This window comes from Sardina pilchardus, chromosome 11 (assembly GCF_963854185.1).
Source record: "Sardina pilchardus chromosome 11, fSarPil1.1, whole genome shotgun sequence".
Taxonomy (NCBI): Eukaryota; Metazoa; Chordata; class Actinopteri; order Clupeiformes; family Clupeidae; genus Sardina; species Sardina pilchardus.
In genome coordinates, this window is record NC_085004.1 from 13,391,771 (window position 1) to 13,409,098 (window position 17,328).

General features: G+C 42.2%; 1 protein-coding gene across 1 annotated transcript in view; it reads right to left on the reverse strand.

Moving 5' to 3' along the window:
• Positions 1–504: 504 nt before the first annotated feature.
• Positions 505–17,328, reverse strand: part of LOC134096201 (mucin-5B-like) — a 17,593-nt gene continuing 769 nt past the window's right edge. The window contains exons 3-36 of the mRNA XM_062549949.1: positions 16,629–16,743; positions 16,433–16,520; positions 16,231–16,337; positions 15,803–16,019; positions 15,596–15,721; positions 15,385–15,502; positions 14,143–14,281; positions 13,264–13,371; positions 13,026–13,095; positions 12,781–12,918; positions 12,531–12,695; positions 12,337–12,431; positions 11,505–11,631; positions 10,872–11,127; positions 10,174–10,226; positions 9,938–10,038; positions 9,598–9,749; positions 9,353–9,491; positions 9,023–9,133; positions 8,760–8,939; positions 8,419–8,658; positions 8,158–8,314; positions 7,556–7,684; positions 6,867–7,017; positions 6,733–6,776; positions 5,454–5,603; positions 4,502–4,691; positions 3,986–4,084; positions 2,954–3,052; positions 2,438–2,536; positions 1,922–2,020; positions 1,471–1,791; positions 933–1,104; positions 505–630 (exon numbers count right to left, since the gene is read on the reverse strand). Coding sequence (XP_062405933.1) covers positions 505–630; positions 933–1,104; positions 1,471–1,791; positions 1,922–2,020; positions 2,438–2,536; positions 2,954–3,052; positions 3,986–4,084; positions 4,502–4,691; positions 5,454–5,603; positions 6,733–6,776; positions 6,867–7,017; positions 7,556–7,684; positions 8,158–8,314; positions 8,419–8,658; positions 8,760–8,939; positions 9,023–9,133; positions 9,353–9,491; positions 9,598–9,749; positions 9,938–10,038; positions 10,174–10,226; positions 10,872–11,127; positions 11,505–11,631; positions 12,337–12,431; positions 12,531–12,695; positions 12,781–12,918; positions 13,026–13,095; positions 13,264–13,371; positions 14,143–14,281; positions 15,385–15,502; positions 15,596–15,721; positions 15,803–16,019; positions 16,231–16,337; positions 16,433–16,520; positions 16,629–16,743 — 4,681 coding nt within the window. The remainder of the gene's footprint in view (positions 631–932; positions 1,105–1,470; positions 1,792–1,921; positions 2,021–2,437; positions 2,537–2,953; positions 3,053–3,985; positions 4,085–4,501; positions 4,692–5,453; positions 5,604–6,732; positions 6,777–6,866; positions 7,018–7,555; positions 7,685–8,157; positions 8,315–8,418; positions 8,659–8,759; positions 8,940–9,022; positions 9,134–9,352; positions 9,492–9,597; positions 9,750–9,937; positions 10,039–10,173; positions 10,227–10,871; positions 11,128–11,504; positions 11,632–12,336; positions 12,432–12,530; positions 12,696–12,780; positions 12,919–13,025; positions 13,096–13,263; positions 13,372–14,142; positions 14,282–15,384; positions 15,503–15,595; positions 15,722–15,802; positions 16,020–16,230; positions 16,338–16,432; positions 16,521–16,628; positions 16,744–17,328) is intronic.

Genomic DNA, 17,328 nt, shown 5'->3' on the forward strand with positions numbered 1-17,328 from the left:
GTAGTTGTGGAGGTTGTTGTCGATGTTGGAGTTGTAGGTGTAGTTGTAGAGGGAGTTGATGTACTTGTAGGCGTGGTAGTGGTAGTGGTTGTGCATGGTGCACAGCAGCGTACTCTGATTTCATAATCAAAACACTCTCCATTAATTCCCTGGTTTTTGTTCAGGCAAAGAAGTCCTATCGTTGGATTGCAAGTCACATCTTGGCCCAACTCGGAAAGTGTCAAATTGACATAATTCTTAGCCCTGCACTCAACTTCTGTTGGCTGTGAACAAGCAATACGTTTGGAATGAATGAGTTGAGAAATTGATTCAGTATCTCCTCCATCAGGACCAGGTGTTGGGAGACCGGCATCAATCCAGTTAGACCACTCACAGGTACAGAATGGGATAGGTGTACTGGGTGTTGTAGATGTTACAGTGCTTGTAGATGTGGTAGATGTTATTGTGGTCGTAGGGGTAGTTGTGGGTGTTGCTGGTGTCGTTGTTGGAGGTGTGGAGGGCGTTTCAGTGGTTGTAGTAGTTGTGGAGGTTGTTGTCGATGTTGGAGTTGTAGGTGTAGTCGTAGAGGGAGTTGATGTACTTGTAGGCGTGGTAGTGGTAGTGGTTGTGCATGGTGCACAGCAGCGTACTCTGATTTCATAATCAAAACACTCTCCATTAATTCCCTGGTTTTTGTTCAGGCAAACAAGTCCTACCGATGGATTGCAAGTCACATCTTGGCCCAACTCGGAAAGTGTCAAATTGACATAATTCTTAGCCCTGCACTCAACTTCTGTTGGCTGTGCACAAGCAATACGTTTGGAATGAATGAGTTGAGAAATTGATTCAGTATCTCCTCCATCAGGACCAGGTGTTGGGAGACCGGCATCAATCCAGTTAGACCACTCACAGGTACAGAATGGGATAGGTGTACTGGGTGTTGTAGATGTTACAGTGCTTGTAGATGTGGTAGATGTTATTGTGGTCGTAGGGGTAGTTGTGGGTGTTGCTGGTGTCGTTGTTGCAGGTGTGGAGGGCGTTTCAGTGGTTGTAGTAGTTGTGGAGGTTGTTGTCGATGTTGGAGTTGTAGGTGTAGTTGTAGAGGGAGTTGATGTACTTGTAGGTGTGGTAGTGGTAGTGGTTGTGCATGGTGCACAGCAGCGTACTCTGATTTCATAATCAAAACACTCTCCATTAATTCCCTGGTTTTTGTTCAGGCAAACAAGTCCTACCGATGGATTGCAAGTCACATCTTGGCCCAACTCGGAAAGTGTCAAATTGACATAATTCTTAGCCCTGCACTCAACTTCTGTTGGCTGTGCACAAGCAATACGTTTGGAATGAATGAGTTGAGAAATTGATTCAGTATCTCCTCCATCAGGACCAGGTGTTGGGAGACCGGCATCAATCCAGTTAGACCACTCACAGGTACAGAATGGGATAGGTGTACTGGGTGTTGTAGATGTTACAGTGCTTGTAGATGTGGTAGATGTTATTGTGGTCGTAGGGGTAGTTGTGGGTGTTGCTGGTGTCGTTGTTGGAGGTGTGGAGGGCGTTTCAGTGGTTGTAGTAGTTGTGGAGGTTGTTGTCGATGTTGGAGTTGTAGGTGTAGTCGTAGAGGGAGTTGATGTACTTGTAGGCGTGGTAGTGGTAGTGGTTGTGCATGGTGCACAGCAGCGTACTCTGATTTCATAATCAAAACACTCTCCATTAATTCCCTGGTTTTTGTTCAGGCAAAGAAGTCCTATCGTTGGATTGCAAGTCACATCTTGGCCCAACTCGGAAAGTGTCAAATTGACATAATTCTTAGCCCTGCACTCAACTTCTGTTGGCTGTGAACAAGCAATACGTTTGGAATGAATGAGTTGAGAAATTGATTCAGTATCTCCTCCATCAGGACCAGGTGTTGGGAGACCGGCATCAATCCAGTTAGACCACTCACAGGTACAGAATGGGATAGGTGTACTGGGTGTTGTAGATGTTACAGTGCTTGTAGATGTGGTAGATGTTATTGTGGTCGTAGGGGTAGTTGTGGGTGTTGCTGGTGTCGTTGTTGCAGGTGTGGAGGGCGTTTCAGTGGTTGTAGTAGTTGTGGAGGTTGTTGTCGATGTTGGAGTTGTAGGTGTAGTTGTAGAGGGAGTTGATGTACTTGTAGGCGTGGTAGTGGTAGTGGTTGTGCATGGTGCACAGCAGCGTACTCTGATTTCATAATCAAAACACTCTCCATTAATTCCCTGGTTTTTGTTCAGGCAAACAAGTCCTACCGATGGATTGCAAGTCACATCTTGGCCCAACTCGGAAAGTGTCAAATTGACATAATTCTTAGCCCTGCACTCAACTTCTGTTGGCTGTGCACAAGCAATACGTTTGGAATGAATGAGTTGAGAAATTGATTCAGTATCTCCTCCATCAGGACCAGGTGTTGGGAGACCGGCATCAATCCAGTTAGACCACTCACAGGTACAGAATGGGATAGGTGTACTGGGTGTTGTAGATGTTACAGTGCTTGTAGATGTGGTAGATGTTATTGTGGTCGTAGGGGTAGTTGTGGGTGTTGCTGGTGTCGTAGTTGGAGGTGTGGAGGGCGTTTCAGTGGTTGTAGTAGTTGTGGAGGTTGTTGTCGATGTTGGAGTTGTAGGTGTAGTCGTAGAGGGAGTTGATGTACTTGTAGGCGTGGTAGTGGTAGTGGTTGTGCATGGTGCACAGCAGCGTACTCTGATTTCATAATCAAAACACTCTCCATTAATTCCCTGGTTTTTGTTCAGGCAAAGAAGTCCTATCGTTGGATTGCAAGTCACATCTTGGCCCAACTCGGAAAGTGTCAAATTGACATAATTCTTAGCCCTGCACTCAACTTCTGTTGGCTGTGAACAAGCAATACGTTTGGAATGAATGAGTTGAGAAATTGATTCAGTATCTCCTCCATCAGGACCAGGTGTTGGGAGACCGGCATCAATCCAGTTAGACCACTCACAGGTACAGAATGGGATAGGTGTACTGGGTGTTGTAGATGTTACAGTGCTTGTAGATGTGGTAGATGTTATTGTGGTCGTAGGGGTAGTTGTGGGTGTTGCTGGTGTCGTTGTTGCAGGTGTGGAGGGCGTTTCAGTGGTTGTAGTAGTTGTGGAGGTTGTTGTCGATGTTGGAGTTGTAGGTGTAGTTGTAGAGGGAGTTGATGTACTTGTAGGCGTGGTAGTGGTAGTGGTTGTGCATGGTGCACAGCAGCGTACTCTGATTTCATAATCAAAACACTCTCCATTAATTCCCTGGTTTTTGTTCAGGCAAACAAGTCCTACCGATGGATTGCAAGTCACATCTTGGCCCAACTCGGAAAGTGTCAAATTGACATAATTCTTAGCCCTGCACTCAACTTCTGTTGGCTGTGCACAAGCAATACGTTTGGAATGAATGAGTTGAGAAATTGATTCAGTATCTCCTCCATCAGGACCAGGTGTTGGGAGACCGGCATCAATCCAGTTAGACCACTCACAGGTACAGAATGGGATAGGTGTACTGGGTGTTGTAGATGTTACAGTGCTTGTAGATGTGGTAGATGTTATTGTGGTCGTAGGGCTAGTTGTGGGTGTTGCTGGTGTCGTTGTTGGAGGTGTGGAGGGCGTTTCAGTGGTTGTAGTAGTTGTGGAGGTTGTTGTCGATGTTGGAGTTGTAGGTGTAGTCGTAGAGGGAGTTGATGTACTTGTAGGCGTGGTAGTGGTAGTGGTTGTGCATGGTGCACAGCAGCGTACTCTGATTTCATAATCAAAACACTCTCCATTAATTCCCTGGTTTTTGTTCAGGCAAAGAAGTCCTATCGTTGGATTGCAAGTCACATCTTGGCCCAACTCGGAAAGTGTCAAATTGACATAATTCTTAGCCCTGCACTCAACTTCTGTTGGCTGTGAACAAGCAATACGTTTGGAATGAATGAGTTGAGAAATTGATTCAGTATCTCCTCCATCAGGACCAGGTGTTGGGAGACCGGCATCAATCCAGTTAGACCACTCACAGGTACAGAATGGGATAGGTGTACTGGGTGTTGTAGATGTTACAGTGCTTGTAGATGTGGTAGATGTTATTGTGGTCGAAGGGGTAGTTGTGGGTGTTGCTGGTGTCGTTGTTGGAGGTGTGGAGGGCGTTTCAGTGGTTGTAGTAGTTGTGGAGGTTGTTGTCGATGTTGGAGTTGTAGGTGTAGTTGTAGAGGGAGTTGATGTACTTGTAGGCGTGGTAGTGGTAGTGGTTGTGCATGGTGCACAGCAGCGTACTCTGATTTCATAATCAAAACACTCTCCATTAATTCCCTGGTTTTTGTTCAGGCAAAGAAGTCCTATCGTTGGATTGCAAGTCACATCTTGGCCCAACTCGGAAAGTGTCAAATTGACATAATTCTTAGCCCTGCACTCAACTTCTGTTGGCTGTGAACAAGCAATACGTTTGGAATGAATGAGTTGAGAAATTGATTCAGTATCTCCTCCATCAGGACCAGGTGTTGGGAGACCGGCATCAATCCAGTTAGACCACTCACAAGTACAGAATGGGATAGGTGTACTGGGTGTTGTAGATGTAACAGTGCTTGTAGATGTGGTAGTCATTGTGGTCGTAGGGGTAGTTGTGGGTGTTGCTGGTGCCGGAGTTGTCGTTGCCGTCGTAGTAATTTGGGTTGTTGTTGTTGTAGTTGGGTGTGTTGTGGCAGGTATTGGAGAACATGGTTCCATCTTACAACACTCAACCTTTATCTCATAATCAAGGCACATCGGTACTGGATGTTGATCAATGTTTTTACAAACTAATCCCACTTCTTTGTTGCAGGTCACTTTCTGGTCCAATTCTGACAGAGGGACTTCTGGAAAATGGACTGCTTGACAACTGATATTAACTGGTATTTCACATATTTTGTAACCATTCTTTATGATATTACTTATAGATTCTGTGTCACCTCCTCCAGGGCCATGTTGTGGATAATCAACACTTATCCATTTTGACCAAGTACATACTTTACAATATGGGAAGGGTGTTGTTGGTGTCATTGTTGGAGGTGTGGAGGGCGTTTCAGTGGTTGTAGTAGTTGTGGAGGTTGTTGTCGATGTTGGAGTTGTAGGTGTAGTCGTAGAGGGAGTTGATGTACTTGTAGGTGTGGTAGTGGTAGTGGTCGTGCATGGTGCACAGCAGCGTACTCTGATTTCATAATCAAAACACTCTCCATTAATTCCCTGGTTTTTGTTCAGGCAAAGAAGTCCTACCGATGGATTGCAAGTCACATCTTGGCCCAACTCGGAAAGTGTCAAATTGACATAATTCTTAGCCCTGCACTCAACTTCTGTTGGCTGTGCACAAGCAATACGTTTGGAATGAATGAGTTGAGAAATTGATTCAGTATCTCCTCCATCAGGACCAGGTGTTGGGAGACCAGCATCAATCCAGTTAGACCACTCACAAGTACAGAATGGGATAGGTGTACTGGGTGTTGTAGATGTTACAGTGCTTGTAGATGTGGTAGATGTTATTGTGGTCGTAGGGGTAGTTGTGGGTGTTGCTGGTGTCGGAGTTGTCGTTGCCGTCGTAGTAATTTGGGTTGTTGTTGTTGTAGTTGGGTGTGTTGTGGCAGGTATTGGAGAACATGGTTCCATCTTACAACACTCAACCTTTATCTCATAATCAAGGCACATCGGTACTGGATGTTGATCAATGTTTTTACAAACTAATCCCACTTCTTTGTTGCAGGTCACTTTCTGGTCCAATTCTGACAGAGGGACTTCTGGAAAATGGACTGCTTGACAACTGATATTAACTGGTATTTCACATATTTTGTAACCCTTCTTTATGATATTACTTATAGATTCTGTGTCACCTCCTCCAGGGCCATGTTGTGGATAATCAACACTTATCCATTTTGACCAAGTACATACTTTACAATATGGGAAGGGTGTTGTTGGGGTGACAGTTGAGATTGATTTTGTTGTATCTGTGGACATAAAAGAAGCATAATTGATTCAAAACACAAATGTAATACTGGAATTACTAGAAGTTGTTTTGGAAATCTATTATTTGCTCTTTAGCACTTTGTAGGAAAATCACAATGGACAAAAATGGCGGTAAAAGGTTGAAGTTCAAGTTCACTATAACTATACTGTAAGTCAGCAATCAATGTTTGCATGCACTGGTAATTCCTTGTTACGCCATCTCTAGTAGCTTAAATTAGCCCTTTTTGGGCCCTTAGATAGACAATCATGAAGGTTAACCCTCAATTTGTACGATTTGGCAGTGTTTGAAATTACAGGTAATTCATGAATGTTCATTTACAATTGTAACCTCTTTACAGCCATTTCAAGTTTTAAAAAAAATATTAGACCATCAAATGCATATTGTTCTAGGCAATTTAATATTTGTGTTCTATTACCCATTTTTTTATCAATATTGTTCTGGACAAAAACTGCTGTACTTTGAAAACCTAGTATCTGTGCTCTTACCTGGAGTAGTGAAGGTAAACACTGTTGGTGTTGCCACTGTTGTTGTTGGGGTTGTGGGACAAGGATAAATTGACCGAATAATAGTCCCATTCTCTCGACAAAGAGCTATGAGGCAGCTACCTATTCCATCACTCGTGTTGTATATTTGGTCACCAATATGGTAAACCTTATTATGGTATAGACAGGTGCAAGCTGCAGATAGAATATAATTTTATTTGGTCAAAACATGGCTCTAGTGATGGCTTTTTTCCATCAAAGACTGAATATGATTCCAAAAAGCAATTCTCACCTGTGGCATCAAATTTGCAACTGATGGTTGTGGAAATGCATTGGCTGTGGAAAGATGAAAGATATGTTTAATATCTCACTCATATAGTCGTCCCATGTGCATTTGTTTTTTTAATTTACTTTTTTATCATATACCATGTTTCACAGTTTGTTGTGGTAGGGACTTTCTCTCCATTGCTGTAGTGTCTGCCATCACTATCAAAACAACCACATTTCTCCCTCTGCACACACGTCATGGTGTCTTCATCAAAAAAGGGCTCATCAGCAGGACATTGAGGGTAGCAACCTGAGGGTGAAGGGGCAAAATAAACCTTTTCATACAATGTTGAAATACAATGACCTTACCTAAAGATAAAATGTGCTTCTCCACCCAAAGGAAGAATCCTTGTCTTGAAAAAGTATTCTCCCAATGTGCAAAGATGTGTCAGATCTTAAATAAATCAGATCTTACTGGCCATTTTTTATTCTGATTCTTGAACCTGTTCTATTCCGAATTATTTGAACCTTTGTGCTATCTAGTGAACCAGTTTGCATTTCCACCAGTTTTGAACAGAACCTACATTTCATCAACAGTGCAGTGTACATAACTAACATGTCGAATGACACACCCACTTCGGTTCACAGGAGAAACCAACTATCTTTGGCAGCAGCTCCAAACATAGTTTTTCAGGTTTAAGCTGCTCTAAACAGTTCACTAAATGAAGTGTGAACCAGAACGGATCTGGTTCCCTTTTGGTGGAAAATGCTTAATTGATATTTTGCCTTTTTCGATTAAGTTGAAGCATCTAGTATGTTAAATGTGTGTGGTGTGTTGTTTTTCCTACCTTCTAATGCTGGTATCTGCTGAGAGCACTGCCCAGTGGGATTCCTGCAGGTCTTCATGCATGGAGCTCCACAGGGTTTGTAGTGCCACTCACACTCACCAGGTGGGTTGTAGTAATCACAGAAGAGAGCTGCAATGAGAGGACAAGCCATTGGGAAATTATTTAGACAGCATTACAAAAACTCCTATGAGTGAATAGAGTGTCTTTATCATCACAGATCAGGGCCACATGCATTTTCAACTTTCCATAGATTACTATTTGCATAAATAGTACAAATGGATTTTCACAAACATATAATAGTTATTACTATTATAGTAACGTTTGTTTTTCCAATTACTTTTGAGCCTCAAAAATGTGAAACAAAATAATGTGAGTAAAAATCACTGTAATGTAGTTCAACTTGTTGCATGAAAGCTGAAAGTCTAGGTATCAAACATGTCTCGAGTGCTTCATTTCAGAGTTATTGTGGTGGTTTTCAGAAGCATTGTGTCACTGGCCAAAACTGTATGTACCTCAAAACTGCCATTAATACATATAAATATGTAAAATACTTACAGTATCTAAGTGTGAGAGTACATTAGAGATATGCTGCCATGACTTACGGCAGATGTTTGGGGTTCTCCAGGCTACACAGGCTCCAGCTTCATTACAGGCTGCTGCATAAGCTGCCACTGCAGTGCAGAAACACTCACAGTCTCCACCACTATCACAGGCACATGAGTCACTCACGCAAGCATCGTAGAATGGAGAAGGATCCACCTAATCAGGAAAAATACGGCAAATAAGCACACAAGAATTGCACAGGGAGAACAACAGGGGCTCATTAAAGATTCATGAAGCAGCAGTAGTTACATTCAGCTTACCTGAAAATGGCACGATGCAAAGGCTTCACTTATGATAATGCTACACTTTTTCTGAGCCCAAGATTTTCTGTAAGGGTTGGATGTGCAGGGACTCGGGGTCTGTTTTGCATCAGGGCAGCTTGGAGAAACTTTCCAGCTATTTCCAAACTCCAGAGACTTAATGGCCTGTCCTTGGTTTCTTGTGCCAAAGTCATTGTTAGCGTTGCCATCATAGTTTCCACAAAGGCCACAAACATGACCCTTTAAGAAGAAGAAGGTGATCAGTGAAAATTATTTTATTCATTTAATCGTTCCATTTATTGACACTAAGCAAATATTACACAGACATTAGTGATCCTCACCTTAAACTCTGGACTCAGCTTGAGGAACAGACTTGTTCTTCTGTCCCACATGAGAATCAGACCATTGTTAGCTTCAATCACAAGGTAGATCCCCATGGTGCGGATCTGGTAGGGCACCTCTGCTCCTGAATTTCTCTGAACGACTTGGTAACCTCCATCTGTCAGGATCAACTCATTGCTCTACAAAAAGGACAGCATTTAACAGGTTTATGGAATTCATATAGCAGCCGTTCACAATTACGGTAATTTAAATGTGTCCTCACCCCCAAAAACAATTTGATGGCTTTGGAACATGTTGCTCCTGTGGTTCCACATGGAATGTTCTCAGTGATGACTCTGAAGGTTCCATTAGTACTTCCATGTCCACAATAATTCTACAAACAGTAAAAAAAACTATCTCAAAAACTACTCAAACTATACAGATGCAATATGATGAGGCTCGGTTGCACTGTGATTCCTCACAGACTTGCGGTAAAGGTGTGGTCTGTGATTGAAAACCCTTTGTACACATTTTGTCAAATTTAGTGAACTTCTCCTCATGCCCCTTTGTCTGTTCAGTGCTTGCACTCAAAACAACAGACACAACAACACACCTCAGTTAGAATGTATTCACAGCTCCCATCAAAGTTGAATCTATTCCCATCAAAAGTGATGTAATGTCCATCTCCATAGATGGCACAGGTGCCATGGCACAAGTTCGATGTGCAGTCCCAGTTTGTGTCATTGCAAGTGCTGTTTCCAAGGAAAGGAAACAAGGAAAGATATTCAGAAGAAAATAGAAAAAAAATCCAAACAGTTGTACCGTTATCAGTAATAAAAGGTGGACTAACAACCATACCAATTATTGCAGTCGACCTTGATGCTGTCCCCAGGTTTGTACTGCGCTCCATTGTGGTAACAGGAACACTGGTCCTCCTTTACACAGCCACCTTCTCCATCAGAGACCAGGCCAGAAGGACACATGCAACCTGAGACACACTCAGCGCTGATCTGTTTTAACAAAACAAAAGTGCATTAGTAAGCCAAAGTACATTACTTCCTCTAAGTGAAGGGAAATTGCACAGACTCTAAGAACAAACTAGAGTTCTGATAGAGAGAAGCTCTAGAAGTAGAAGATCAGTAGACTCTTCGATTAAACCTACGAAGTAAGAACTAGCAAGGGAATCCGCAGTACTCACACAGGCCATGTGCAGGGTTTTGCAACTCCTCTGACACTCAGCACCTTTGGCTCCCGCACCAGCATTGGAGCAGTTGAAATACACCATGGGTGCTGGGCATGCTGTTGAGATATTAGAATGTTATCCCACGTTCACATGATCTTTCTCACTTCAGTGTTCAGTTAAGGTCAGTTAAATCATACCATATACTGTATTTCTGACTATACCATTTGCAATGGCTGTAAAAATGGACTTACTAGTAAGATGTGTAGTTTCTCCCATGCAGCTGAGTTTGCCAGCTTTGCATGTGCTGAAATATTAAGAATGAGAATAAGCATCTCTCAGTCCTAAATCAAGCATGTGTTTCACGGCCACATAACATTTTTACTTGGCAGAAACTGGCCCATAAAGAATGCACAGCAAATATGTATCTATATGTATGTACTGTATGTGTGTATTAATTTATATTCATAAAATGAGGCTCAACTGTAGCCTAGAAATCTAGACACCCCTAGCAAATCTTTGTTGACTTGGGAGCTGGGCTTTGGCAGCGATCACTGAACCAATCACATCATGTATAGAGTCTGTGGGCAGGCTTAACATAATGATGACTGACATGCGATCAGAAGTTGCGACCGTTAAGCATCCTGCTACTTGAAGACAAGAAGATTATTCGTTTAGCGCTATCCTATTGCGTGGAGAGGGAATTTAAAAGACAACCGTTTATCCCACCTCTCCGATTAAGCCCTGCTATGGAGAGTTTCTAGACCCTACATCTTGATATGGGTCTAGCTCCCTAGGCTAGCAACTGCTTATTAAAGAGCACATTGTCTGCAGTTAATGTGAAGTGGAAACCCCAACAAGAAAGACATTTTGCACTACTGGGATATCAAAAGGTCTTTTGACACATTTTTTAGATGTTTTCACAAAAAAAAAAAAATTAACAGCTTCTTACCATGTGGCCCTGTCCTTGCTGATAACCTCCCCTGGAGGAATCACCTGGCCCTTGTCATAGCAGGAGCAGCTGGCTGGTGCAACACATTTCCCCCCTTCGTCCAGATATGTTCCCTCATCACAGATGCATCCATCCACAGGAGCAAAAGTAACTGAGCAGGTGAAGTCAGGATCACTGTAGCAACGGCATGAGCGGTCACTGTTTTGTATGCTGTAGACATACACCATGTTGCTCGGGCAGTTGTTGGCATATTTCTCTGGAGACAAAAAAAATTTTCTGCATTATATAATAAAGTACAACAGTACAACACAAAGCTCTCTACACACAGACCTTAAAGTGTAACTCCGGCGAAAATTGACCAAAGCGTGTTTTTCTGACTGAAAATACATCATATAAGCCACTGAGCCAGTATTTTTCATTGATCAAGCATTACAGAGCTAGCACTGGCTTAGGCCACAGCCCAAAATTGCAAACAGTGGATTAGCAAAGGGCAGTGAGCCAAACTCTGCCCAAATAATAACACAACATAAGTGAAATTAGTTCAGAGATTGCATTCAAAATGAAACGCCATATGAAAGTGATATCTAGACACATCAATGACTGCTTTGTGTCAGATGATACATTGTCACTCACTGCAGGTTGTGTCTCTCCACCCGTTCAGCTGGATGCCTTTAGCTGCACATGCATGCGCATAGGAGGAGAGGGCAGCACACATGCAGTCCTCACTCTTCTCACAGTTGCAGGTGTCGTACATGCAGTTCTACAGCAGGAAATCACCAACAAATCAAAATTTGGTTGAGGTCTCTGCTCATGGTGGTCATCTGTTGCAGTTGATGTTGTAAAGTGTGTATTAAAGGTTTCACAAGTGCTAGATATTTGCTAGTTGACAAGTTTTTTCGTATAGCTGTCGATTAGTTGACTAGTTGTTCTGTACCAGTACAGTGCCAGTGCTAACATTACTGTTAGTGCTAAATGTGGGCAGCATCTTTAGATACTCAGATCCATAGCAGACATGTCCTTATTGTACTTCAGTACAACTGTACACAACTAACATGTCACTGTTGGCTGTGTCATGTTAGTTTCAATGTATAAAAAGTTTAATTTTTTGGTGAAATACTTCCATTTATTTGCCCACAACTAGTTGACTACTGTTTACAGAACAGACTAGTAATTTTTAACTAGTCAACTAGCTGACAAAACCTCTTGGGCCCTATCTTACATCGCAGTGCCAGACATGACGCAACTGTGCACAATGTTTGGTCAATAGCATGTTCACAAATTGCTATTTTGCTGCCACTGAAAATGATAATGGCCTGGCATTTGATCACTTGGAATCCGATCACTTGTTCCACTGTCAAGTTAGGAAATGTGGACTGTACACACACTAAATGCACTTAGACCTTATGCTTCAAATCATGTGTTTTAGACTGTCAAAATAGGCCCCATACTGTGCTTAAGGACAAACCTCTTTGTAGATGTCTGGGTTGATCTCACTGTGGCACGGGGAAAACACACCATCAGGGTCCGTGAGCAGGGAGCACCACTGCTGGGCATACTTCTCTGTAATGATAAGAACACCATATTCATCAGCTTATTATCCTGGCCATCCTTAACATGCATTTTGCAAACACATCAACATGCTTGTCATTCTGTCTCTACCATTGTCAATGCTCAGGCTGCAGGGGTTCTCCAAACTGCTCTTCACGTCAGGACAGCTGGCTCTTGTTTTCCAGGTGTTAGCAAAGCCTGATGCTGTTCCCTCAATAATTCCATTCATCGCCAAGAAATCATCTGCCTGAATGCTGTTAAAGTTTCCGCACATACCTGTGGATGCATTAAGAGTAACTGAATTAGGCCCATCTGAAGGTCTTTCTTGGACATTGTTGTGTTAAATCACATTTGTACGTACCACATGTCTTTTGCTTGAGTTCAGAACTTGCTGTGATGTACACCTGCATGATTGGTGACAGCTGAATTTCCAACTGAATGCCAACTGAGGTCTGAACAATTATGAAAAATGTGGATGCTTCAAAAATTGTCACTCCAGCTGTGAAAATAATCAAAGAACAACATGTTATGAATGCATTACCAAATAAACCAGTAGTGGCCATTTTAAGCTCTTTAATTCCAGCATTATATGTGCCAGCAACAAACCTGTAGACAGGGGCAACTGTGAGTACATCCTGTTAACAAAAACTTTTCCATTGGGTTGGATATTAATCACCTGGAATTATGAAGACAAAATCATTTAAATTACATGTATGTAACTACTGAATGTGATGATCTAAAAAATACATACCATTTTTTCACACAATTAAACAAATTAACAGTATGGTCAACCATGAGAGGAGAAGTTTTACATATCAACATTAGCATGTACTGTAGCACTCACAGTATCTCCAGAAACAGCCAGCGTCACGGCCTTCAGACAGGTCTCTGTGTCTGTCAAACCACACCTGACAAGATCCCCAAGCACTGTGAAGTCGGACCCATTACACTGCTGCAAAAACAAATTAACAAAATATTAGATGTTTTTCATGTATATTTGGAGCCTGAATCAAACCAGATCTCAGTCCACACCAGCCAATGCTAATCACAGGTGTAGACACCATTACCCAAGATGGAGCATGTAAATATGTGTAAATTCAGAAATTAAGCTTCAGTAACTTAAAAGAGAATAACACGACGACGGCGACAATTTTCAATTTTCAGCGCTCAGAGCGCTCAAAGTTGAAATCTGTTCAACTTTTAGAACAGCGCCGGGCTCGTCAATGGCACTTCTCGTTATAAACCGTCTCTGGTTTTGGTAACTTAGCAACAATAAACACTTATCGAAGCGCCGAGAGGAGGAGATTGTGGGCGCTCTGGCTGTAAAAAGCGCGTTTGGTGGACACAGCACCTAATGCTTAATACACCATGGACATATGAATATGGGAAAACATAAAATCAAATTTCCAATATGTTACTTTACACAAAATAATCAGTTGAACAGATTTTCTTCTCCAGAAATACGTACGTTGATTTTGCTAAATGTCTTTAGCTATGAGGTTAATACACAGGGCCAGCTAATATGGTATTAATAGAGTTTTGTTTCTTTTAACGTGCATAAAAAACTGTCCTGCAGCTTATACACAACGCGGCTAATATACAGGAAATTACTATAGTGCAGTAAGTGCTACCTCCAATGGATTATCAGGACATAAAATAAAATAGAAGGAATGTCAGTACTTGAGTTGATCTCAGAACCTGTCGGAGTTGTGTGTAAACTGACCTTGGTGAGGACATAGGAGCAGTCCCCATGGAAAGTGTAGGCTTTCCCATCATAGGTGAAGAAGTGGGAGCCTCCCTCCACAGAGCATGTTGCTGGGCAGTCCTTCTCTATGCAGCTCCACTGGCCACCTCCACAGGTACTGATTAAAAACACAATTGAGTGCATTTAGTTAATTTGAACAAATTATTATCATAATGTTTCTGTGCAAAACTGCAGTAGGTTAACTCTCTAAAGCCAAAAAAATGTGCCTTGCAAATACTAACTAGAGTTTGCATCTCTGAGAAACTGCAAGAGTGGAGTTGAACAGGTGCAGTTTGCCAACAGGATTGCAACATTACCTCATTTTTGAAAATTGGGCTTACAGATCAAAAATCTGGATCTGTATTAATGCAACATCCAATAAGCCAAAACATATAAATAAAGCAGTTGCTATGCTGGTTGCCAGGGTAATCATGGTGGTTGCTAGGGTCACATTATAGTGGTAGTTGCTAGGTTGTTGCTATGGTAATTAGCATAGTTGTTATGGTAATTAGGATAGCTGCTAGTGTGTTGCTAGGGTACATAAGGTGGTTGCTATGCAAAATATAATGGTTGCTTTGCTGGTTGCTCGAGTAATAATGTTGGTTACAATGGTGGTAGCTGGTGGAAACTAAGATGGTCACTAGGGTGTTGTTAGGGTACATATAGTGGTTGCTATGCTAAATAACACTGTTGCTATGGTGGTTGCTATAGTGGTTGCTAGGCTTAAGGCCAAACCATGTGTACAGTATATGCAAAAAAAGATGTGACAGCGCCCAGCCAATCCATGTGTATTCAGGTCATGTACATGGTCTACAGCGAATATACTGTACATGGTTTACGGAGAATATACATGTTTGACATTTATTCGCTTACAAAAAAGGTGTGACTGTGCGGATCCTTTTTTACATGACATATACACATGGATTGGCTTGGACTGTCTTCAAAAAAGAAAAAAAGAAGATTTCTTCAAGCAGGATACACCGACTTGGGCCTGAATTTTTAGAGTTGGAGTGGTGTCAATAGCTCAAACGCTAGGAGGAGTAGTCAGTACAAAACGTGGGTGAACGGGAATACTAAAGAGAACAATAGTGGGCTTGCTTGATTTGGGTTTCTGACTATGAGCAATTTTTGGAACATATAAAAACTGTTTACCTTCAAAAACATTCCTCAGGCACCACTAAAATATGCATAATGCTACATGCAACATTCCAGAGTACTTACCAGTGTTTACAGTTGCTGGAGTAAGACTCTCCAGGTTGGTATATGTTTCCGTTGTTGCTACAGGAGCACTTTGTTGAACTGATGCAGCCCATCCCAGTGACATCATCAAGCACAGTGCCTAAATAAAGGTAAAGGTGTTTTGGGCTACTGAGTCACTTCATATATCAGAGAAATAAATGAAACAGCAGACCGATTTGTCAGAGATTCATACCTGGCGGGCAGAAGCATCCATCCATGCAGTGTTCCTCACACACCTGTCCTCGGTCAGGGTTTGAGCAAGTGTCCACACACGGGCTTCCACACTCCTGGTGCACCATGTTGGAGGGGCATGATTTTGCTGGAGGACATACGGGCATATTAGTTACTGCTGCTCACCTCATCCCTGTGCATACTGACAGAGATAACAAACGAAACTCACAGCAGAACTGTTCTGTCCTCCATTCACCGGGTTTCCCTCCGGCATGGATGCACTGACGTGAGTACTCAGATATGGTGCCGCACAGGCAGAAGGAGTCAGAGCTGTTAGCACACAGGCAGAGGTCCCTCGCACAGACCTTGATGAATGAATCGACGTCCACTACAGCTTTACAGCTTTCAAAGGCAGGGTTGGAGAGTAGCTGCTCACATACAGACGTCTAATAAAGACAAACAAACACAATTATCACTTGTTTACTAAATAATGTTTTTGCAATTCACAATAAATAACATGTATACATATGTAATGAAGGGAGCTTTGGATTTGTTTTCGAGTGTATCAAGAGAATTATTAACAACATGTAACTCTTTTTGGCACTGAATTGCCTCAAAGTAGTGTATCTACAGGCCAATTCTCTGATCCAGTCCTACCATATCTTTGCACGTTGGTTCAGGTGTAACTGGCTCTGTACAGGTTTCAGTTGGACCATCCAGCTTCCAGAGGCTTCCATAGTCAAGATTAGAAATGGGCACACCCTCTGAATAAAAAGAAAATCATATTTAATGTGTGAAAGTAATTCTCAACTGAAAACATACAAACAATTGTCTTGGGGGGGGGGGGGGTATTTACCACTTGTGACAAACTCGTTATAAGTCTGGACACCATTGAAGTCTCCACACAACCCACAAGTTTGGTTTACATATTTCTTGTCCAGTTCCACCTATGAGCATAAAGAGTGTTGTTGTGGTCAATCAGCTGAGACTTGAACATGTATTTTGAAGATATCTATGGCAGAGAAAATATATGTGGCTTTATGAAGGTCTCGTACCATGAAGGCATCATCTTCATTCCACTTGGCCCAGAGCCCCAGCTTTGCCTCGATGTTAATGTAGGAGGAGCTCTTCTCAATGAGAACCCCTGATTCACTGAATGGCAGTATCACACTGAAAACACAAACAAATGTCCCCAAAGAAATGCACATCAGATCCATTTAATTTGAACCATGCCACTGTATCTTAAAAATCTTTGTTAGAGGATCTAGGTTTGGGTCATATCTGACAGTAGCCTGGAAGCAAGCCTGAACTGATCAAGGCCGCAACATTTGAGGTAGGGAAATTCAGTCTGGATTCTATGCCCATATGAAAACTGTGCACACCAATCAAATCATCTGGGTGGGCTTTAGGTGATGATGGACAGAAGAGCAACAGTGGCTAGACATTCATGTAACCTGAGCACATTTTGGTTGATTTTATTTACAGCAAAAGGCTGTTGCTAGAGAAGCTAGACATGCTAGACATTTAGATTCCGCTATCGTGTCTGTTGAACCAAAAAAGCGAAGAGAAATTAACAGAGCAGCGATTGAGATTGAGAAATGTAACACGCCCCATAAGCTCATCCCAATAATGCAGTACCAGTCTCAAATTCTTAATAGAATCGAGTCTGGCTATATGTCAAACTAATCTGGTAGTATTCTTCACTGAGATATCTAATGGCACAAGGGAAAATAATGGAAACACTGAATATCCACT